The 25,138-nt window shown below is 41.9% G+C and overlaps 3 protein-coding genes and 1 long non-coding RNA gene across 4 annotated transcripts in view; 3 read left to right on the top strand and 1 right to left on the bottom strand.

The window, feature by feature from the left end:
* LOC135089252 (uncharacterized) overlaps positions 1–25,138 on the bottom strand; it is a 149,179-nt gene that overhangs the window by 7,753 nt on the left and 116,288 nt on the right. The gene's annotated exons all lie outside the window — the stretch shown is intronic.
* LOC135088916 (probable glutamate receptor) lies at positions 687–8,897 on the top strand. The gene is made up of 10 exons (XM_063983976.1): positions 687–1,531; positions 1,727–1,830; positions 1,935–2,025; positions 2,529–2,687; positions 3,051–3,198; positions 3,641–3,858; positions 4,447–4,598; positions 6,279–6,389; positions 7,405–7,565; positions 8,021–8,897. The coding sequence occupies exons 1-10, from the start codon at positions 1,487–1,489 to the stop codon at positions 8,074–8,076; spliced, it is 1,245 nt and encodes a 414-aa protein (XP_063840046.1). The 5' UTR covers positions 687–1,486; the 3' UTR covers positions 8,077–8,897.
* LOC135088914 (probable glutamate receptor) lies at positions 11,979–15,204 on the top strand. Its single transcript, XM_063983973.1, has 4 exons — positions 11,979–12,233; positions 13,033–13,133; positions 13,471–13,561; positions 14,971–15,204. Exons 1-4 carry the CDS (start codon positions 12,048–12,050, stop codon positions 15,133–15,135), a joined length of 543 nt encoding a protein of 180 aa, XP_063840043.1. The 5' UTR covers positions 11,979–12,047; the 3' UTR covers positions 15,136–15,204.
* On the top strand, positions 15,509–16,602 carry LOC135088915 (glutamate receptor 1-like). The gene is made up of 2 exons (XM_063983975.1): positions 15,509–15,779; positions 16,011–16,602. Exons 1-2 carry the CDS (start codon positions 15,605–15,607, stop codon positions 16,346–16,348), a joined length of 513 nt encoding a protein of 170 aa, XP_063840045.1. The 5' UTR covers positions 15,509–15,604; the 3' UTR covers positions 16,349–16,602.

Below are 25,138 nucleotides of genomic sequence, written 5' to 3'. Positions count from 1 at the left end.
GAAGAGTCATGGGGAACTAGCGGTTCACTTGCGGCGTCCACGCTGGCGTCCGGGCACAGTGCACAGGGACAGCAAGGGATGGCAGGGCCACACGGAAACACATTACTTCCTTATTAACTAGTTCTACAAAAGATCCACCACAGAAACTCACAGAACAACAGAACACAGCTAAGTCACACCTTCCTAACCTCCCAGTCAGGCACTACGTAAGAACATGGCGGGACACTTAAAGAGCCTCGTGAAGGCCTCGTGATAGCAGGAATCATGAAGACGCTGTTAGCAGAAACAGGGGTCTGTGATGGCGCCCACCGAGGGTCGTCCCGTCACTGCTCTCGCTACAGCAGAGGTTCAGAATGGAGGGAAAACGAGCCTTCGTAACAATATACACTGAATGCATGCTTCACTTTGTTTACCACTGACGGTGTAGCATCGATCCTTCCTGTTCTTTTACAGATAACACACGCACACACACACACACACATATATATATATATATATATATATATATATATATATATATATATATATATATATATATATATATATATATATATATATATATATATATATATATACACACACGCATAGAAAAAGAGGAGAATAGAACACCTATCTCTCCGGTTATAATTCCTTGTCTTTCATTCCAGACCTGTTCAAGTGAACAGAAGCATGGTATGTTATAGAATCTTGCTCAGAGGGGCCCTCGGGGGTAAAGGTGACGGGTAGATGAGAGCAGCGCGCTGGCTACCACAGTGACAATGGGGAGAGAGGATTAATACAAATCTTAACTGGAATACACAATTAAAATGAATATTGAGACAGATCTCACATGCATCTTAACTGGAATAAAACACTAAATAAAAATATAACATTAATCTAAATCAGAATACACCTTTGAAAAAAATGCGAAGACGGATCTACGAATGAATCACAAAACACAGACTGCATGATTGTGCCGTAATTGTAAACCAGAAGCAGTCTGAAATCACGACTGGAATAAACCGCGTGAGTGATGGAGAATTATTCCGCGCAGGGAAGACGCGAGGACAAAAGAAAAAAAAGTAGAGATTGCACGTGTCTGCGTCGCCAGAGTTGACTGATTTACGACGCAGCGACAACGAAGCAATAGAGAGGAGTGGTTAGTGGCAAACAAGATGTGCCTACCACGTGTGTGTGTGTGTGTGTGTGTGTGTGTGTGTGTGTGTGTTGTTCACGTATATATTGAACGACAGTGGTATGCTACAGTACACAATAACAAGTGAAGAGTGACTGCGTGGTTGATATCCTTTGGCAGTCATACTATATGCAAAACACGCAATATATACAGGTGAAGGCGTTCATTTGCGAGTCCTTCCCCACGCCGCACGCTGCGTCACTCCGGCACGAGGGGAAAGTGCAGCAGTGCGCTGAAGCGGAAGGCGACGACAGGCGACTGAGAGCAAGTGCAGCGTGACTGAAGGAGAAGGCAGAGGCGTGCGTGTGGGGCATGGCGACACACTCAAGACCTGTCCTCAAGGTGGCGGTGGAGCAGGTACTGTGGAGGCCGAGGCTGTGTGGAGGGTGGGGGCTTGTGGTGAACTGATGTGCTTTGCCTGATGTGACTCCAGGTTTGGGTGTTACTTAATGTTTGGGTGTTTGTTTAATGTTCGGGTGGGTAGTTAGTGTTTGGGTTGTGTAGAGTGCCTAACTGCTCCTCCTCCTGCCCTGCCCGCGCGTGCCTGCCCAGTGGGTGCCGTGGACCAAGGTGCTGACGGACGCTGACGGGACGGTGAGGATCGAGGGACCGATGGCTAACCTCCTCGACATTCTATCTAACGTCCTCGAGTTCAAGTGAGTTAAAGAAAGCGCCTTTTTCTTTTACATTATTTGCCGCCAGTCTGAAAACATGCGAAAGCCTGAGGCAAAGGCGTTAAAACGAATGCCTGTTGCTGCAGCTATGACTTGGTGCGCCCTACCGACCGTGTGTGGGGCGGCCCTTTGCCGAACGGCTCTTGGAACGGCATGTTGGGCCAGCTGCAGCGCCAGGTGAGTTCTACCGTGTGTGTGTGTGTGTGTGTGTGTGTGTGTGTGTGTGTGTGTGTGTGTGTGTGTGTGTGTGTGTGTGTGTGCGTGTGTGTTTTCACGTGTGAAAGAGGCTGGCTACGGACACAGAAGTAAAAAAAAAAAGTTCGTTCAATTACTGCTCTTACAAAAGTTCCTGAAGAAGTTTGAGATTGGTTAATTTAGTTTCGAAGGTGTCTTCCTTGAAATAATTAGAGTCGTAGAGCAGAAAGGGGCAGAGAGTTCTACTTCCAGCTTTACGAATGGAACAGATGAATGAACAGAATATTATACAACCTATCTCAAACCATCTGAGATATCATTTGTGTTCAGATTAATAATAGAAAAGCGAATAGAAGTAGATATATTTCCCATTCACAATACAATAAATTACGGCTACATCATACACAAGCTTGAATTATAGCCAAACCACACTGTGTAAGCAGATGCAGCATGTCACGCCCTCAGTAACGAGTCTATCTTAACAGGAGGTGGAGTTCGCTGTGGGTCCCTTCGGGGTGACTGACCTGCGGGAGACTGTGTGTGACTTTTCCACGCCTCTGTACAGCGAGAACAACGCAATCCTGATGGTGAGGCCCACCCTGCAGAGTGACATGGCGGGGTTTGTGAAGCCCTTTACGGGACAGGTGAGGCGAGCGGTCATTAAGACATCAATACTAAGGCGGAGTGTACGGCTAAGGAATCCAATATACAATGATTGTCATGTACTCTGTCTTACCATTTGTCGTCGTTTGTGCACGCGTCACTACTCCTGCTGTCATTGGCGGCAATGGTGATGGTAAGGGTAATGGCGTAGTTATAGGGGACAACATCTAGAGTTAAGTTAGGTTAGTTTAAATGGTGGCAGTCCTTCACATTGTTAAGTTAAATTATATTACGTTAGATGGTGGTGTCGGTAGTAAAGACACTAATGCCAGTCTCTCGAATTGAGTAACTCGTAGGTTAGATTAATATGCTTTGGTAATAAATACAGCGGTGTCGCCCCATAGGTTTGGCTGCTGACGTTGCTGAGTCTGGCAGTGGTGGTGGCGGTGATGACACCCTTAGCGGCGGTGGAAGTGAGGCTCTTCAAGTTATCGATGCGCTGGAGCTTGTCCAAAACCACCATCTGGGGCCTGAAAGTGTTCACGCAGGAGGGTGAGTCAAGCGGCGGCGAGGCACAGGAAGGCCTCACGAGACACTGATACTTGTGGATGCAGAAATATCCATCTTTTTGTCATTTATTGGTATTTGTGATGGAGAAATGCCTGCCTTTCGTTCCTTTCAGCTCCTGTACTAAAGATATATTCCTTCTTCATTTTTTCAGAACTTGCAATACATAAAGATTTTTTTTTTCTTTTAATTAATTATTAACTGCGACGTAGACGTACGCTTCTGCGATATAGAAACACTTTTTTCCGCACTGCTCGGTACATGCGTGAGGAATACTGATCTTTTCGTAATTCTACATAAATACTAAATTATCATCACATTTGTATACTTCTGATGCAGGAAAACTTAATTTCCATCAATGTTCGCTACTTACCCTATAATTTCCATCACGATCACTGCCTCGTATTACCTTGCATCCTCCCGCCAGGCTCCGTGGACGTACCGCCCCTCAGCGCCAGCCGCCTGCTGGCAGCGGTGTGGCTGCTGGCGTCCCTGGTGTTCATGTCCTCCTACAGCGGCATCCTCACCGCCATGCTCACCGTGCCACGGGTCACCATCCCCATTGACTCCCTCGCAGACCTGGTGGCGCAGAAAGATCTACCCTGGAGGCTGGAGACAGGCTCCATGATGTTCCAGTACTTCAAGGTGAGGCTGGCGGAACACACCTTGTGGAAGTTACTGTACAAATATGATAAACACTGAAATCGTCATGTTTGTCACGCTTATGTAGTGACAGAAGTGTTCCTAACGCACAGCTGACAGCATGTAAAAGGTCAGTGAGCAGCGGCGTCCCGTGCCAATGATGAAGATTCAAAAGCGGTGAAAAAACAACTACACAGAGCCTCCTTCATTTTTCTGAAACTTCATCTTCCACGAGCGATAGTAGTAGATAAAATTAGCTGATACGTCGTGGTTTTTGTTCGGCCTTGTTTCATGCAGTGATGATGATGATGATGATGATGATGATGATGATGATGATGATGATGATGATGATGATAATGATGATGATGATTAGGAGGAGGAGGAGGAGGAGGAGGAGGAGGAGGAGAAGGAAAAGAAGGAGAAAGAGGAGGAAGAGGAGGAGGAGAAAAAGGAAGATTTTAGTGAGGGAATAATATGTACCTTTATTAAAGAGAATTCTGACAATAAATTTAATTAGTCAACCGTTTAAAGTGCAATTAAGTTTAGAAGCAAGAGCTTCGAGTGACGGAGACAGGGCGGCGTCACCCACAGGAGGCGCAGGACGGCGTGCGGAGGGAGGTGTTCAGGGGCATCTCGGGCACCTTTCCGGACTGCTGGGCGGCGCGCGAGGACATCGCCAGCGGGAAATACGCAGCCATTTGCGACAAGACCACCATGAAGAAAGCCATGTCGTGGGATTTCAGGTAAGATACATACATAACAAAACCAAATGAACAAAAGGAGCCGCTTCAATATCAGTTGCCTCGGCTGTTTAGGTTAAGTTAGTTCATCTCATTAGTTCAGTAATTAAACAGTGTCTCTACTCTTTCATTCATTTCACTGGTAAACTCTGGAACTCTCTGCCTGTTTCTGTCCCGCCTTCGAATCACTTCACTATCAGTTACTCCAAATGATGTTAGATTGGTAAGGCTGACTTAGTCCACCTCACTGGTGCAGTACTTAACCAGAACCTTCACTCGTTTATTCCTTTCATTGATAAACTCCGGAACTCTCTGTCTGTTGCTTTCCTTCACCCAAACTTCGTAGATTTAAATAATTCTAAGAGAGGAGAACTAACCCATACGGAACGACATCAGCTAACTTCTTGGGGATGTTGGATATTAACTTTTCTACTTTTTCACCCATTATCGTCATTCATAAAAAAAAAAAATGTTATCTAAAGTTTACTCATCAGTCCGATCTTAACAATCTAACCCAACCTAACATAACGTAAGATGACATAATCGTCTAAGAAAACAATGCATAGAGACAAGAAATAAAGCAAATCGGATATTAGAGTTAATTTTTAGTAATGTTAAAAGTAGAAGCCCCGAAGTCATATTAAAGTTACGTACGAGTATATCTGGAGCTGGTCAGACCTCATCTAGACTATGCTGTGCAGTTCTGGTCCCCATATTGCAGGAAGGATATAGATGTATTAGAATCAGTACAAAGGGGAATCACCGAAAGGATGCAGGGGATGACGGGTATTCCTTACGAAAGGAGACTGAAGCTTTTAAATTTACATTCCTAAGAGAGGTGTAGATTAAGAGGGGATCTGATAGAGGTGTTTAAGTGACATAAGGTTTAATATAGGACAAGCAAAATCCGCTGGATTAGTAATCAGGATAAAACAGGAAATAGTAGGTTCATGCTTGAAAAAGGGAGGTTTAAGAAAGAGATGGGAAGGAACTGGTTCACAAATAGATAAGTGGAACGATCTCAGTAATCAGGTATTAGTGCTGAGTCACTAGAGAGCTTTTAAAAGAAAATTTATGGATGGAATTGATAGGTAGAAATAGGTAGGCATGTCTGATATATGGATTGCCACGTGTAGACCTGATGGCTTTTTGCAGCTTCCCTTATTTTCTTATGCTCTTGTGTTGTTATGTAACCTACGTGGTATAACAGGTGAGCGCCAGGCCAGAGGGAGGGCTTATCAAATATGTCTGAGATAGTGAGATAAGGAGGCATTTCTGCTATTCCACGAATCCACTTTACTTTGACACTTGTCCCTGCCCGCCTGACGACAAAAGCTTTACTGTTTTCATCTTATCTTTCCTCTCAGCCTGTAATGAGATCTTAACATGTCATTCACTGTTTTATCTTCTTCCCTTTCTCTGATGGTTATTTAATTTCCTTTTATCTTCACTGCTCTCTCTCTCTCTCTCTCTCTCTCTCTCTCTCTCTCTCTCTCTCTCTCTCTCTCTCTCTCTCTCTCTCTCTCTCTTACTTGCTCTTAATGTTGCTGTGCCCGTTTCATTTTCCTTTACATTCCTTCTTAACATTCCTCAAAACGTATCTATCAATTTTTCATTTTCATCTATTTTTCCATTTGTTTCATTCTCCCTCCATGCTGCTCACAACGGTCCTCCCCCTCACAGCACCAGCGGCAAATGTCACCTGTACATCTCCCGCGAGCTCGTGTACACCAACGCTATCATCGCCATGGCATTCCAGAGCAACTCCACCTACCTCGGCCCTATCAATCAAATGTGAGACCCGCAGCTCTCAACCCAACACTCGCGTCTATCATGTAAAACAGCACAATTTAGCTTTACTTGATACAGCTCTTTGACACCAGCCTCTAGCCCGCACCTGTCGTAATATTATAGCGTCAGGTAATGTGGCACGTAAGGTTACATGAGATAAGGTAATGGGCTTTTTTCGAGGTTTTTTGTTGACCTTTGAGGAGGAAGAGAAGGAAGTGAGAGAAAAAAATATGATAAGCGAATGGGAGAAAAATGCACCTCTTACGTAACCTAACATAGTATAACTTAACTTAATGTATCACGTAAGGTTGAATGGTATAGTACATCCCTGCCTCTCGCCTACACCTGTCATATAACATAGGATAAGGTGACGTAGTATAACTTAACTTAATGTATCACGTAAGGTTACATGGTATACCCCACACCTGCCTCTCGCCTGCGCCTGCCCACACCCACACCTGCATTGTCTCTGACACGTTCTCTTATCGGGTGTGTTTTGGCTTCCTTGTTCTCAATGACTTTTTTTGTGTCTCAGCTTTTGTTTCCGGTGTATTGTGCAACCGTACGGTGTGGATTTTTTTATTGGTTTATCTCTATTTTTTTCGCGTTTTTTTTTTTTGGGGGGGGAGGGGGTTCCTGAATGTATATTTGGATATTTTGTTTGAATTTCTTTATCAATATTACTCTTCTTGTTATTGTCTTGCTTTTGTTATTTGTTCTTCTTGCTCTTGTTATTTTCTTTTCTTTTTTCTCCTCCTGTTTCTGCTCCCCCTCTTCCTCCCCCTCCTCGTCCTTCTCCTCTTCCTCGTTCTGCTTTACAATACCCCTCCAGTAAAAGAAAACCAACTAAACACGTTCACAAATACAGAACCAACTGCGTCTGCTTGGTTCACATAACTCAAGAACCACAACAGATAACTCAAAACAAACAAGACAAAAAAAAAATACTCTCCAGCTGTTCCCGATAATAAACAACAATGAGTGAAGATTTACGTAAAGTTTTCCCGTTTTCTCCCAGCATCCTGACGGTGAAGGAGGCAGGCATCCTGGACCAGTGGTTGAGTGCCCAGATCACCAATACCAGCCAGTGCCTTCGCCCCCCAACAGCAGACCGCTCGGAGGGCATCGCCGCTCTAAGTATCGAGGCTATGGCGGGTTCCTTCCTTGTGTTAGCTGGAGGTAAGGGGCGAGAGTTGAGGTGGGAAGAGATAAAGAGGTGATTGTGAGGAATGGTGACAGGGACGGAAGATGAAAGAAATATGGCATCGTGAGATAAGAGACGGGAGGTTAGGAAATGGGGAGTGAAGAGGTGAATAATGAGAGGTGAAGAGCAGAAGTGGAGAGATAGGAATAGTGAATACTGGGAGATGAAGATAGGAGGTGAAAGGCAGGAGATGAGGGATGAGAGGTGAAGAGACTGGGAGATGAGGGATGGGAGGTAAGGAACGGAAGCTTAGAGGTGAAAGATGAGGGGCCGTAAGGAAACAGATGAGGAAGAGGAGGTAAGAATGAAGTGATGGTAGGAAGCAGGTTATGTATTGAGGTGCAATGAATCACTCACTTAACCGGACTCACAAAGGTCATGTATGATTCACAAGTGTACATCATATTCATCATCCCCCCCTCCCTCCCAGGTCTGGCCGCTGGCACCGCAGTCTTTCTCTTGGAGGCCTCAGTACCCCGGCGATGAAAAACAAGTGGAGGACCTTATGATGTGTGTACTGGTCTCTGTTCATCTTTTCCCAGCGCTAATCAACCTACACTTGTCCTCAGCACTACTGACCAATACACATGAGTTGTTTTTTTCTATAACAATTTCATAATGTCATGAAATTTACTGAAGAAAAGTTATACTGTAGATATGTTAAATATTACGTAAAAATTAACCCATACATGTCCTGAGCAATATACTTTTTTTCATTCCCAAGATTTATTTTATACCAGTCTCGCAATGCCATGTAATTTGTCAGAAAGTGGCTATTGTGAAATGTTAAATATGACGTTAAAATTACTCATATTTACCTGTGACCCCACCACCAGCCTCCCCCAACACCAAAACCACTACCACTTCCGCACTAAAGCGATTCTCCCCGCAGTTCCCCACCAGTGAGCCACACCATCACTTCCCCACCACTGTCATTTCTCACCCAACATCCCCCCACTACTGTGAACCTCCATTACCACTACCAGATCTCCCCCACCACCCTTCATCCCCATCACCATCACTCTGGCCCCAACTCCCTCCACTGTGATCCCAAATAACTAATCAGTTCCCCAGCTCAGTGACCCTTCACCATCACCAATCCAGCGCTTCCCCGCCCCCAACCATAGATCTCCATATTGTGAAAGTGAGCGCATACCTCCTGGTGCAGAGAGAGATAGAAATTTGTACTCAATAAATGTTGGCAATCACTGTGTTTCCTTGCCCTGTATTTTCATTAAGTTGTGATGAAGTTAGGTGAATAGAAAAAAAAGTGAAAATAAATTAAACTTATCCTTTGTCGCTAAATGCTATTCTGCTTTGTGAAAATGAGAACATATATTTCACGAGTACCGTGTGTGTATGTGTGTGTGTGTGTGTGTGTGTGTGTGTGTGTGTGTGTGTGTGTGTGTGTGTGTGTGTGTGTGTGTGTGTGTGTGTGTGTTTTCCGTGACGTTATAACCCTTTCTTTCTGTACACATCGGTGCTACATACACTACCAACTCCACACACAGCTACACCTTTACACGCATCACACCTGCCTCTGCCTGGCGCCACCTATTCCCACCTACCTCACCTGAACCTGTGCACCGTGGACTTAACTGACCGGAATTAATTTTGCATACATTATACAAGAACACAAAACCATGCGGCGCTCAATTGGCAGGTAAATGATACAGAAAAGAAGCGGCTTACTTGTGTCAAAGCCAGACTAGAAATAATGCAAGACTATATGGCAGAATTATATGTAAGTCACGGCAAGATAAGGCACTATTTTGCTTTTATTTTTTCATCGTTCTTAATCTGTTGCAGCAAAAGGGCATATCAGAAAGTCTTCAACGTGATGTTTCAAGATTTTTTTTAATACTTTATTACTATTATTATTATTGTTATTATTATTATTATTATTATTATTATTATTATTATTATTATTATTACTATTATTACTATTATTATTGTCAACACTTGGCCATCCTTCTTTATATGTACCGTAGAAAATAAGTGCATAAACCCATTCACACACACACACACACACACACACACACACACACACACACACACACACACACACACTCAAAATGCAGCTCGAAGTTACAAAAGCATAAAATTTACAACACACCAATTTTGGAAGATACGAAAAAAAAAAAAAAGGGAAGAAAGAAAAGTAACTAGGAATGATAGAAAGAAAACGTAAGGAGTCAGTTTCCATCACAAAAGCGACACTCAGAATCCATCGGTGAGCCCAACCAGAGGAACACCAGCACAGATGACTCACCATCCGTCACCTTTGAAGGGAGATGAGTAGCATGTCATCACAACTCCACATATGATAAAATAACACATGTGTATTGGACCAACTGCATAATAGATCAACCAGAGGAGTTCTTGGACCCCCACCTGTCTATTTTAATGAGGAATAAGGGGGGTGAGGGCGTGACGGAAGCCTGAGATTGCAAGCACAGGAAGTCAGTCATCAGGAGACCACGGGACAGGTAGGTCAGGTGGCTGTGCAGGTAGTTAAATCACTGACTGCTAGCTGATGACAGTATAAAACTTCTTACTTCACTGAATTCTACTCTGACGAATTTATGGAGAGAAAATAAAGCCAGTGGGAGTTAGATGTCTGAATTGTCACATTATTCACTCCTTTATTTTGTCAGATATGAAAGTACATAACATTAACACCTTTTAACTTCACCTTAGTGCCTCTAGATGATTTTACGACGCATAAAATAAAGCTACATGCAGAAAAGGCTTTGAACTGTTCTGCTGCTCACTCCTTTTGTTGTCAGTAGTATATTATGAAATTATATCATAAAATCACACATTTTTCAGAAGCTATAGCAGTGAAAGGGTTTTTTTGCTCTGAAACGTTTTGGAGTCTTATAAGGACTACTTAAAAAAATAATAACAGATGATTATTCAGGCATGAGTTTTATTTTCTAACTGTTGATTGAGAGCCCTTGTTAAGCTATCACCGGGATCATGAAAAACATTCTTAAAAACCACCTGTAACTTCCAGTAGAGCCTGTTACATTAATATTGGAATCACGAAAATATCCTTGAAAAAATTCTACAACTTCCAATTGAAAATGTCAAACTGTTACTGGAATCCTGCAAATTTCCTTGAAAAACACCATTAACTTTCATTGGAACTTATTAAATTATGATCTGAATTATGAAGACCCCTTTGAATATCCCCAACAACCTCAACTAGAGCTGTTAAACAATCACCAGAATCATGGAAACACTTGAAAACTCCCAGCAGACCCGCTAGAGCTTCTTAAACTATCTCTGGAATTACACCATGAAAACACTCTCGAAAACCGCAAGAATTCCAAGTACATGCTATTAAAAACTTGTCGAGAAGCGGTGCAGAGACACACACTTCCCAACTTTCCCTCTGCGTATCAATTCGAACACAAAATCTCTGGAAAATTGTGAGGCAGTGAGTGAAGGCGGTAGTGTTTGTGCAGGGAAACATTTACTTCACTGCCCAGCCACTTTATTCTGCTTCTTGTTAACCTACCTGGACTGCCTTGATAAAAACTCTGTCTCTCTCTCTCTCTCTCTCTCTCTCTCTCTCTCTCTCTCTCTCTCTCTCTCTCTCTCTCTCTCTCTCTCTCTCTCTCTCTCTCTCTCTCTCTCTCTCTCTCTCATTCACATCCTGGTAATAGAATGATTAACACCATTCATTTTTCTTTTAATCATCGGTTTCGTTTCCGTATTTTTTTTTTTTTAATTAGCAAAATAACGATGACACGAAACAAGAAAAAGTTAGGTAATCTAGTTAAAGAATCATTTTACAAAGTCACCATAGAAATAATAGTATCTAATTCCACAGTCACGTGTTTGCCAGCCATGAATAAAGTCTTTTTGTAATCTAATGCGCGAAAACCAATTGTCAAAAAATCGTCTCAATAAACATTCAATAAAAAATAACATACAAAATAAAGAAGAGCATTGCAATGAACTGATAACAATAACACTTTTCTTTTCATTACTATAACACAGGGAGAGAAGTCAATACATGCTAAGACACAAGCTCTTATAGAGTAAAAATAATAAATAAATAAATAAATAAATAAATAAATAAATGAAAACAAGTAAATAAATAAATAAATAAAATTCCTGCATTTCACCAATATTAACAGACCAGTTGTTTTGTTTCCTTCTTCTTCTTCTTCTTCTTCTTCTTCTTCTTCTTCTTCTTCTTCTTCTTCTTCTTCTTCTTCTTCTTCTTCTTCCTGTCCTTCTTTTTTCGTCTTCTTCGTCCGTGTTCTTCTTCTTCTTATTATTATTATTATTTTTCCTCTCCTTCTATTTCGTCTTCTTCTTCTTCCTCTCCTTCTATTTCGTCTTCTTCTTCTTCGTCGGTCTTCTTTTTCTTCTCCATCTTCTTCATCTTCTTTTTCTTCTTTTTCTTCATCATCATTTTCTTCTTCTTCTTCCCATGAACTATGCGAAAATTTCACACAAACACCCATAAAGATCCAGTAACTGACACACGAAATCCTTACATGTACAGCAAAACCTTCCAACAACCCCAGCAGACAGGGAAACGAACACTCAGGGAACGACGACCCGGGAGGAGCTACATGATGACTTCGACGACCTCACCTTCACTCCGCGTGGCTGTCGCTGAGGTAATAACACCAACCTCAACGATTACAGTAAAAGAGACACGTGAAATACCGACCTTATGTTTATATGTTTATCTTCATTTGTTTAATTCTGTTTTTTAGATTATATATTTGCTTATTTATTTATTTTCCTGTTTATCTATTTGTTTTTCTTTCTTTGCTTTGTCTCTCTTGCTTGAGTTTTTCCTTTTGATGTTCTTAATTTTCTTCTGTTTTGCTCCTAGTTACTTTTATTCTCAGATCTGTTCCTCTTAGCTCCTTTTTCCTTCCCTGTTACTTTGTTCCTCTCTACTTCTTTCCTCTTTACTTACGTTCATTCTTCTTAGTTGTCTTCCTCTTAAATTTCTACATATATTCCTCTTAGTTCTGTTCTTACTACTCTCCCTTCTACTTCTCTGCCTTCACTTCTTGTGCAGTTCTTTCCCTCTTTCTTCCATCCTTTTATTTTTTATTTCGTGTTTATGGCTTCTATCTTTCTTATTTTTATTCCTCTTTCTTCTGTGCTTATCAGTTCTCTTCCGTGCTTATTTTCCTACTTGTCTTCCCTCGTCAATTTCTTCTTGGTTGTCCTTCGCCTTGTCCTTCATCCTTTTCCTACTTGCATTCTTTCTACATATTTTTTCCCTCTGTTCATCCTCCATCTTCCTCATCTTTTCCTGTTCGCATTCTTTCTGTACCACGTTATTTTTTTCCCTACTTTTCCTCCCTCTTCACTATCTTTCCCTACTTGTCTTCGCTCCGCTCCATCTTCTCCCTGATTTTCCTTCCCTCTACACAACCTCTTCGCTCTCTCCCTCCGCAGTGGGTGCCGTGGACGAAGGTGACGCAAGCAAACACCTCCCTCAGCATTGCAGGACCCATGGCGAATCTTCTGTTTATTCTTGCAAGCCGTCTTGGGTTCGAGTAAGTCAGAGCGTGTTTTTTTTACAAGGGTTTTACAAGGGGATTTCAAACAGCAGGGCCTTAGATCCTTAGTTGTTTGATTTTACAGCACTACATGTTAAAAAAAAAAAAAAAAACATATTACACGATATTTCATAATTGATTGTCCTGTAAATTGTCAACCATGGCGTTAAAAATACCATAAATAAAATGAATAAATAAATAAACAAAATATTTCCGGCTTAGAATTACTTAATCTTTTATTTCTATGAGAGAGAGAGAGAGAGAGAGAGAGAGAGAGAGAGAGAGAGAGAGAGACCTAGAAACTGTCCTGGTATGGTGCTGTTCTCCCCGTTAGATACAAGCTGGTGACAACGCCGGATGGAGTCTGGGGCGCTCCGGACGCTAACGGCACGTGGAATGGACTGCTGGGACTCTTACAGCGGCAGGTGGGTCGAGAATAACCACTTGAAGCACAAAGACACACACTGAAGCCTGCAGACATTCCCCCACTCAAGCAAGGAACACTTAACCCTTTCAGTGCTAACCCTTTTTTTCCATAATCCCTCAGCATTTTTCAGACATATATTTTGTACTAGAGTATATGAATTAATCTTATAGCACAGAAAATAGAAAATGAACCTCTTATTCTTTCTTTTCTCCATACGCCCATGCTAATTATACTCCTAATCTGCTCTCAATTTTACCTAAAGGCGACCACAGCTGTGAAAGGGTTAAACACTTAAAAAGAAAACCATTAACAGTCTTTAACCCTTTCACTGTGATATGCGACTTCATAACAAAAACAAGTACAAAATATTTACAATTACCTACAAGAAAGAAAATGGGATTAAAAAGCATGGGTTTTCAAATATGCATCCATTAATGTCCTGAAGTAGCTATGTAATAAAAATAAATGTCTAATATTGGTTTGGATCTGATAACAATGAAAAGTTTAGTCGCTATGATCTCATTTGCCTCAATGAAAAATATATATATCCTTGAGTACGCCGTTCCAAGAGGCAAGCGACATTCTATCACTTGTACGTGCGACCCAAAGCCACACACACACACACACACACACACACACACACACAAAGCCTGATCAATAGCTGCTCTGGATAAAAAAAATCAAAACATTAATTCTGTCAGACTGATAGGAATCTCAAAACTTATCAATAAAATGAAGCGTATAAGAAGCCATGGAGGCCTATACATGGCGATCCTTATATAAAGCATACATATATATTCATCTATCATTCCTTACCACAAATTTGTCTAATCTCGCTGCCCCAAATACTCATCACTAACCATCCTGCTGTCATCTACTACCCGTTTGAGAGGACATTTTTCTCATCTTTCTATATGTTATTTATCTGTTTTTCTTTCTTTAAGATTTGAATCCATTATTTGTCGTTCTAATCTTTTCACCAATTAAGGCTGTTTTCTACACCTCCTTTTTAAGACTCCTTTACCTTGCCAGAGGTGACTGTCCGGTGGCGTCGGTGAACTTGCATTTCCTTCTCTCGTCTGCTGTTCTGACCAGATTCTCCAACAACACCAAGCAATTCCACTATTACATTCATAACACTTAATCCTCTATCACTCTTTACGCTTCCTTAATACCTTGTTCAGCACCATTTTTAGCCGATGTCTCTCTAATGCATGTAAATCTGCATAGATACTCCACTGCCCATCAACACCAAGCTGTGCCACTATTACATTCAAACACTTTATCTTCTATTATCCCTTACGCTTACTAAATGCCTTGCTTAGCCCTATTCTTAGCTCATGTCTCTCTAATGCATGTAAACCCGCTCTCGTAGGGAACAGTATGCTAGCGTGTGTTTGTGTTCAGGAGGTGGAGGCGTCGCTTGGGCCTTTCGGGGTGACGCACCAGCGGGAGCAGGTGTGTGACTTCTCCTACCCCTTCCATAGTGTCAACATGGCCATCCTCATGATCAGACCCACGATGCAGAGTGACGTGGCTGGCTTCCTCCTGCCCTTCACCTACGTGGTATGATAAAGTGTCTTGCATTACTATCACTGCGATATGCGAGTTCATTTCTCTTCTTTTTCCTCCTTCTCCTCTCTTCTTTGTTCTGTGTTCTTTCTCCACTCTTCGTCGTCGTTTTTCCTGTCATGTATCTTTTGTGTAGTGACGTTTACATTTTCATCACTGTCATTGCCCCTTTATTATTTTCATTATTTACTTATTCATTTGTTCATATATTTGTTTATACTCTTACTTATTTTTTTCTTTTACTTTTGCTCTTCTGTTTTCTTCCATCCATGTTTTTTTTTTCTCTTCCAACTTATTCATTTCCTCGAAGTTTCTTCAGTTTGTTTCACCTTTAAGTTACTGGAATTACTATTTTCATAACTCATAAGGCAGCAATTCAAAAGGAAAATATCACGATACATGACAGCGGGAAGGTAACTTAAATACACGTATATCTATGAAATAAATTTCATAATTATAATTTTTAACAATGGTGGTGGTGGTGGCGGCGCCGCAGGTGTGGCTGCTGACGCTGGTGAGTCTGGTGGCGATGGTGGTCGTGATGGCGCGGGTGGCGACGGCGGAGGCGAGTCTGTACAACACAAGGAACAGCAACATCATGGCCAAGGCGGCCATCTGGGGCCTCAAGGCTTTCACTCAGGAAGGTGAGGCACTACAATCCAGTGGATGTTCACTCAGGAAGGTGTCACCACAGCCAGCTGATGTTCACTTTTTAGGGTGAGTCACCACACCCACGCCCACTCAGCGGGGTGTTCACGGTGTGGGGAAAGTGTGCCGCGTGTGCTGAGGGCAGAGAATGTGTTGTGGTGGAGCAGACGGTGTTTCATGCACACATCATGCTCATTTATTCCCCTCCTCTCTTCCTCCTCCTGCAGGCTCGGAGTGGTTGCCGCCCCACGACGCAGGCCGCGTGCTGGTCACCACCTGGCTGCTGGCGTCCCTGGTGTTCATGTCCTCCTACAGCGGCATCCTCACCGCCATGCTCACCGTGCCGCGGGTCACCATCCCCATTGACTCCCTCGCAGACCTGGTGGCGCAAAACGACCTGCCCTGGAGGCTGGAGGCGGGCTCCATGATGTTCCAGTACTTCCAAGTAAGTGATGGAGGATGGGACATTATAAATACGAAGAGGTGCACAGCTTATTTGGTCAACAAGTTAAACACAGCACAGCAATTTCCTCTGTTTAAAGCGTTACTGGGACGTGAGAGATAATGCTATTAGGACTGATAGAATGTGAAGGACGGGGAATATTACAAAGACACGAAACAAAGCTGCTGCAAAAAGTCTCAAGTGTTTGTTGTTGTGGCGTATCAGGTACTAAGTGAAGTGGCGCTGGGACATGATTGTAGATGCGGGACAACGTGCGTGTGTCTCGGCGTGGCAAGTAATGTACGGTGACTCCGGGACTACATTCTTCAGCCACATTCTTCAGCCACATTTTCGGCGTTTTATCTTTACTTTTAACAGGCTTTAGTACAAGTTATCGGGGCTTACTCACAACGGTACTTCCATGACTCTATTGACATTCTAACAAGGATTCAGCAACATTAGAGGAAACAACACCAGTGAGAGTCCCAATAGTACTCTTCGTGACATTTGAAAATATTCCGTATTAAGAAACAAAGCGTTTATAAATGAGACACTTTGCAATTATTCTGTCAGAGTAAACAAGAGTAAACCGCTGAACAAACTGCAGTTCTTAATAACACAGCAGCGAAATACGAAGTTGTTTCTTCAATGGACACCTGTGGCGGATAACTTCCCCATGAATCAGTCGGGCTTATCAGGTCTCAGGAGTCTGTGGTGTAGTGCCCGGCGCAATGCAGTTACGATCCAGAGGTCCTCGAGCTTGAATTATAAGCCTGGTGCAGAGAAATTGCTGGGGTTTGTCTTACTTAACGGTGAAACTTTGCTCCGCTTGCAGTGAATAGGTACCTCACGTAAGCTGAGGAATTCTAAACTTGCTTACCAGAGGATGTGGAAGGTTAGATGTAAAAAATTATCCCCTCTCTCTCTCTCTCTCTCTCTCTCTCTCTCTCTCTCTCTCTCTCTCTCTCTCTCTCTCTCTCTGTGTGTGTGTGTGTGTGTGTGTGTGTGTGTGTGATGGATAAACAAGGTGAAGTACTAAAGATAACTAGGGATGAAAGACTGTCAAGCAAACTCACCCAGCCTTAGCGTGACTCAGAAGCAGGTACGCTGTGTATCAAAATGCAATATAAAATTACTGAAGACTAATATTCACTAACTGTCGGGACATATCTTTGTGAAAGACGCAGAAACATGAACGACTTGAATACAAAACAAACAACACTGATTACCAAATATCTTGAAGACATTCCCATTTACCACTTTCATTGCTAATAACAAAACACGTCATTTCAAGCAACTTCTCAAATCTTGTATGATCCATTTTTCACTGTACTCTAAGTGTATAGGGACTGGCACCTTCAGTTTGCCTTTTTTTTCATAACATTTTGTTTCCCTCGGCCAGTGCCACTCTTACATAAAAGAAATTTCTGCCTGTCTCTAATGAATGAAATCAAATTGCAGTCACTAGGACACTGTGAGCACAAATTTCCCTGGCGGTGATGTCTCAAACTTATGCTTTTAAAATTGAACCAGGCGATTGTGATGTCTTTCAGAATTAAACTTGAACCGGACCACTGCACGGAGCCAGAAGGGACGCTGTAGCAATGCTAATACTTATGTGACAGATGTCAAATGCAGTTTGATATTAACAAATGCAGAGTATTTAGCGTAGAAAGAAGAAATCCACACAGAAGGCACATAATAAAGAACGAACTGGTAAATTCTGAGAACGAAAAAGATTTAAGAGTTATTGTTAGCTTTGATCTGTCTAAGAAAACAATGCTGAGAGGCCAGATATAAGGCAAAATCGGGTATAGGGATTAAGTTTTTGGAATGTTGAAAGCAGAAGTCCCAAAGTAATATTAAAGTTATATTTGGCTCTGGTCACACCTCATCTAGACTATGCTGAGCAGTTCTGGTCCCCATATTACAGGGATATAGGACTGTTTGAATCAGTACAAAGGGCAATGACTAAAAGGATACAGGGGATGAGGGACATTCCACAGGGAAGGAGACTGAAGCTTTCAAATTTATATTACCTTGAGAGCCAAAGGATCAGGGGAAGATAAAGGGAATTAATGAAATGTTAGCGCTGAATCATTAGGGCGCTTTAAAAGAAGATTAGTTAAATTTATGGATGGTGATGATAGGTGGAAATAGGTAGATATATTTCATAAAGAGACTGACGCGTGTAGGTCTAATGGCTTCTTGCAGCTTTCCTTATTTCTTTATGTTCTCATGTTCTTATGTGGTGCAGGAGGCGGAGGACGGTGTGAGGAGGAAAGTGTTCACGGGCATCTCAGGCACCATCCCTGACTGCTACGCGGCGAGGGAGGACATCGCCACAGGGGTGTACGCGGCCATCTGCGACAGGACCACCATGAGAAAGGCCATGTCGTGGGACTTCAGGTGGGCAGCAAATACTTGAGTGCTTTTCCCATTGTCTCGAGTGTGTTTCTCATCATACAGGCATTTTTTTTTTTTTTTTTTTTTTATAATTTGAGGCTTTTTTTTTATTTCTGGGTGTTTTCTTCATTGTCTAAGTGTTTTTTTTTTCTTTATTTGAACGTTTTTTTCCCTCTTCTGTTATTATTATTATTTTTTTTTTTTTACATTATTTAAGGCTCTTTTTTTTCTTCCTTCGAGTGTGTCTTTCATTACATAAGTGTTTTCTCTTCATCTGAGCGTGTTTTCCATCCTCTGTGTGTGTATTTGAGTACTATAACGTGTGTGTGTGTGTGTGTGTGTGTGTGTCTGTGTGTTTCATCTGAGTCACTTTTTGTATAACTATTGGACGAGCTGCTCTGAGACCCATGACATGAGTTCTGGCAGGAGCTTCGTGTGTGGTGTTGCTTCACAAGTGTCGGCGTGTCCACAGCACCAGCGGCCAGTGTCACCTGTACATGTCCCGCGAGGATGTGTACACCAATGTCCCCGTCGCCATGGCCTTCAGGATCAACTCCACCTACCGCGCCCAGGCTGACCAGATGTAAGAGGCTCAACGATTGTCTGAGCTATGAACTGATTTTTTCATTATTTCCATTCTCCCAGCCAATTCTTACCTAACCTAACGTTATCTCGTCTTACGCGTCTTTAGTTAATTTTATTCCACACACTAAGGGAACCTAAGAGTAACACTCGCTTCCCCCGTCCGTGCCATCGCCCGAAAGTAACATTTTATTCCTATTCTTCTAACTAAACTTAATCTTGCCTTCCTTTACCTAACCTTTTCTAACGTAACCTAATGTAACCTAACCTAACCTTATTTTATCAACCTTACCTTACTTTATCTTTCTTAACCTTGCCTTACCTAACTGAACCAAAAGAAACCTAACCTTATCTAACCAGGGTGCGTGCACAGAAAAAGGCGGGTTTGCCTGCACGAGCAACCGGAGCCGACCCGCGCCAAGAATTACACCATGTAAACAAATGGAAGCGTGCACAGAGGAAGCAGTTCGAGCGTGTCGGCGCCGGCAGCTTTCTTCAACCCGCTTTCCTGTTTGCAGGGATCATTCTTGCCAGCTCAACCCACGCGGATGGACTCTACTGAGTGGAGAGCAAGATGGATGTTGAGCCCCTGATAGCCAAAGTATTCAAGAGACAACCAATGTGGAATGAATGGAATAAGCACCACGCTAACAGGAAGTCAGATCACTAAAAAGACGATATTCTCCAAACTCTTCTCTTTAAGTTTAAATTTATTTCATGTACTGGTCTTCTTTTCCTCTTGAATTTTGTATGAACAAAATCAAGCAGCAAGAGCTCATCATCAGACGATGAGCTCGACATCTTAGTATTCCTGGTGGATTGCAACTGAGCACCGATAATAATGCTCCAGTCTGTCGCTCACCGCGAGGATCGGAACTTGTTACCCTCGTTCTTTGTGGACATCTCGCCGGCTACCGCGGAAACCAGCGTGGGTAGGAGCCACAAACCAGAGCCCGTATTAATAAATACTTTGAAAGCTATGAGTTACTCTCAAAGTAAAGATTACTTGCAAAGTTGCTCTTAACTCATAAATGGGCTCTCAGAATTGCGAGTTTGCTCCTAGAAGTGCTCTCAAAGTGGGCCAAAGATATAAGTACTTCGGAGGGACACTGACAAATTTAGGAGTGGTTTGTTTTGTTAACAAAGGCGGAGTAAACATGTACGTACATACATGCATACACGTGTGTGTGTGTGTGTGTGTGTGTGTGTGTGTGTGTGTATATATATATATATATATATATATATATATATATATATATATATATATATATATATATATATATATATATATATATATATATATATATATATATATATATATATATATATATATATATATATATATATATATATATATATATATATATATATATATCACAAACACACACACACACACACACACACACACACAGATGTGTATGCATGTATGTACGTATATTCGCCCTTTGTTGTGACAAAACAACCCTCCCTCTTAACTCATACAAGAGAGAGAGAGAGAGAGAGAGAGAGAGAGAGAGAGAGAGAGAGAGAGAGAGAGAGAGAGAGAGAGAGAGAGAGAATGTACAATGCATATGATATGCATGTATGCATGCTTGATTTAGATGGGCAATGATGTGCTTTGCTCGGCGGTCACTCACGGATCATTTTTATCCTTTGTTATATTTTTTTTCTTTCCTCAGAGAGGTTTACAAGGAGTAATGTTCATAGCTGCACTGATTTCTTTCACTCTTGAACCGCCTGCCGTCGTCTGCATCCATCTTAAAGACAAGCGGCATGTTGGCCCGTCAGGGAGAGCGGCGCTTTGTTAGCATCCGCCAAATCATCGACATGTCCGGAAATTACATATCGCTCTTAATGATGCTCTAGAATTACTTACATTAATTCAAGATTAATTGACAAACATAAACCACCATCAAAAGGGAGAAATCTTGTTATATTTTATTCAAAATAATGCTGCTACATTTAGAAAAGCCACTACTTTAGCTGCATTTCTACTCTAGGAGTAACTTTTATTTTGAAAGTAAAAGTTGCTTTTAGGATCAATTTCTAGGAGCATAGTCGTGGATGAAAACACTTCTAGGAGTGCTCCTAGCAGTCTTTATTAATACGAGCCCAGCGCACCGATAACCTGCTTTATATGTGCACGCAACCTAATTTAACCCAACATAACTTTGCCAACCCTAAAAGAAGGTCGGGTGGTTGACCTTCAAAAAAAATTCCCTTTTTGTCTTCTTTTGAGAGGAAAATAAATATTTCCAGCAATGCGTCAATCAACACACTCACTCTTCCACTCCTGGTTGGATTCACTACAAAGTGATAATGGCGACGGCAAAGAAATAGTCCTCAAAAAAAAAAAAAGTAAAAAGAAAGAAAACGAAAAAAAACACGCAAAAATGAAGAAAAAGGAAAGCAAAAAGAAAAAAAAAAAAAAAACGACAAAAGCAACACGCAAAAAATAAAGAAAAAGAAAAAAACAAAAAAAAAAGAAAAAAACGACAAAAATAACATGTTAAAATAAAACGTAAAAATAAATAGATAGATAAATAAATAAATAAACAAACAAACAAAAAGGAGTTCAAATAACCCCTCTCCCTCCCTCTCCCACCCACGCAGCATCCTGGCGGTGAAGGAGGCAGGCATTCTGGACCGCTGGCTGGACTCTCAAATCACCAACACCAGCCAGTGCCTTCGTCCGCCCGCCGCAGACCGCAGTGAGGGCATCGCCGCTCTAGACATCGAGGCTCTGGCGGGATGCTTCCTCGTGCTGGCGGGAGGTGAGAGGGGGAGAGGAGAGAGTCAGGAGGCGAGGGGTGGTAGATATGGGGTGTGATGAGGGGTGGGAGGTGAAACAAGAGGAGAAGGCGGGAAGATAAGGGCTGGGAGGTCAGGAGAGGACTGACAGTTTGGAAGTGGAGAAGTGATGTGTGACAGGTAATGAGTATGTAAGAGACGGGAGGTGAGAGACGGGAAGTGGCAGACGAGAGGTGAGAGACGGGAGATGAGAGACTGGAGGTGAGGGACGAGAGACAAGAGAGACAGGGACTGATAGAGAGGCTGTAGGTTGCTGACTGACACAGAGAGGCAAGAAAGTACCAGACATTGAATTTTGTGTCTTCCTCAGGTCTTGCTGCTGCCACGCTTGTCTTCCTGGTGGAGGCGATGGGTTCCTGGTGCTGTTCCTCCTAGATAACGAGAAGGAAGACGCTGTTCCCCGCTGTGTATTATACATGTACTTAACAGCGAGCTACATTACTTGGAGAACATTTATGTTATACTGTGAACAGAGGCCAATATTCCTTCGATGCTTACGTATCCCCCAGCGTCATCGTTATAGCGAAAAAGTGTCTTGGGTATTATCTGTTGGTAATACAAACACAGATGATTACTGAATTAACCTTACTCTACTAATTTCGAGAATGACTACGTGTTTATTTCTGAGCATAATATAATGTCTTTTTTCTTTTTCAAATAGCGATCTACACAACGATAGAAACAGCACTAGAATTAATCAACTCTATTAATCTAAACCTAACCTAACATCAACCCTTTGATGAAAAAGCTAGTTATTTCAATACTATCCTAAAAACTCACTGATTTTTCAACTTCATGTTTTGCAAGGCAGGGATATTTCTTTAGTTTTAATTCTCATGCTCTCTCACAACCACCACGCCGAGCTCAATGTTCATCGCGCCGCGGACGCACTGTCTCAATGAAAACAAGTACCAATGTCCAATACTGGCAGAGATCTGTTATGTAATTAAGTCCAGATCACTCATCATTTCTCACCTTCTACTCCATTATCTGTAATGAAGCAAAATATGTCACAATAATATTGTTTCATTATCTTTCAGAGACTACAAGACTGATAAACTGATCTTATCTTGCTCTACATTACCTTCCCTCTCCCCTGAACCAAATTACAGCTTCTAAGACTCCTGAAGTAAAGCCCTTAGAGGAACGGAAAAGTAACATTGTGCCCGTATTCTTCAACATTTTATTCTCTCAAAAGGACAATATTTCAAACGCAATAAGGGTGACTAATTGGGTCTTCATAAGATTTTTTTTTCCTATTAGTGTAGAATCTTCGGTAAAGTACCACTAGAATTATTAGTGCACAATTAGAAACCCTCATGACTTTCCCTATAGCAATCGACATTAAGCAATGAAACGTTCGTGAACACAGTCCCTATATGTTTGACGGTAAACGTTCTCCAGCTTCCAAATGACGACCACAGGCTGCCTTCGCAAGTCACCCACGGCGTTGGACCATCAAAGAAAACTGCTCTTCATGGGTAACTCCTGAAATCCGGTATTCGGAAACGAGATTACCTTGTCTAAGTTAACGGATTTACGCTATCTGAGTGCAATATAAGGATAATTCTGTATTGTAGTGCCTTCCTGGTGCACTTTATTTCTTAATGGTGGGAAAAATTTAGTACGTAAAACAGTGCAAGTTTTAGATTGTTTAAATTGGAGGGGCAGCTACATGTATTGATGGGGCACAAAGAATTGGAGGGGCAGCTACATGTATTGATGGGGCACAAAGAATTGGAGGGGCAGCTACATGTATTGATGGGGCACAAAGAATTGGAGGGGCAGTTACATGTATTGATGGGGCACAAAGAATTGGAGGGGCAGCTACATGTATTGATGGGGCACAAAGAATTGGAGGGGCAGCTACATGTATTGATGGTGCACAAAGGTGTAGCTGGTAATCCGTTTCTTTCTCTTCCACTTCTCCTTTTCTCTCTTCCTTTATATCCTGATTCCCCAGCACTTCCATCTCTTCCATCACACTCGCTTCCCCTGCGTCTAACAATTTAATAATGAACACATGGGAAAGCATTTTTAAGTGTTATAGGGAAACTGCTAAGCATGAAATATAATGTTGGTAAGTACAGAATCCTTTACACTGCAGATGGCAATGGTAATGCCAAAAGCAAAACAAAGGTGAAGTAACTTTGATTATTATCTCGTTTCGGTGGTTGGTTCACCTGAAAATTAATAAGAATTTACAATGTCAGCCAGAGCAAACTAATAATGATCACACTTCATATGGTATGGAAACGAAGAACCTACTTTGTTTTATTGTTTCAACAGAAATAAACTACATTCATTACAAAAAAATATAACGCTGAAGTTGATAAAATAATAAAATACTGCCTCGGGATAGTAGTAAACATCTGATAATGCATATTAAAGCTTAAAATACTTTGTACTCTTCATTCTTGAGGTCTAAACTGCATTATAGTCACATAACAGTGCTCTGCTTGCATGCAAATTTGTTTGTTTGTCAGGCACAGCGGCAGGCCAGCTGGCAGCATAGCACTGAAAGTCTTCCAGCACTTTATCGAGTAACTTATGATAACGACAACTATTTGACAATCTGCATGTGTGTGTGTGTTGTGTGTGTGTGTGTGTGTGTGTGTGTGTGTGTGTGTGTGTGTGTGTGTGTGTGTGTCTGAGAGAGAGAGAGAGAGAGAGAGAGAGAGAGAGAGAGAGAGAGAGAGAGAGAGAGAGAGAGAGAGAGAGAGAGAAAGTATTATTATTATTATTATTATCATTGTAATGTTAATTATGCATAGTGTTATTTCCTGTAAATAATACTATCAGACGCTTTTTAAATAATTCCACATTTAACGTGGAATTTTAAGCCTTTCTGTAAATATTTGTTTAAAGAGAGAGAGAGAGAGAGAGAGAGAGAGAGAGAGAGAGAGAGAGAGAGAGAGAGAGAGAGAGAGAGAGAACACACACACACACACACACACACACATACACAAGAAGTGCTGTGGCACGTCACTGAGGTAGAAACCATAATGTGATGCGACTCTATGTGCATCCTTAAGGCCCGTCCACACGAGCATACCATGTCTGGCGAACTTTGTCCGTGGCCATACAAAGTCTGCAGACACAATTGTAATGTTG

Source organism: Scylla paramamosain, chromosome 32 (assembly GCF_035594125.1).
Source record: "Scylla paramamosain isolate STU-SP2022 chromosome 32, ASM3559412v1, whole genome shotgun sequence".
NCBI classification, from domain to species: Eukaryota; Metazoa; Arthropoda; class Malacostraca; order Decapoda; family Portunidae; genus Scylla; species Scylla paramamosain.
Note: the sequence above shows the minus strand (reverse complement) of the source record. Positions and strands in the feature narration are given on the sequence as shown.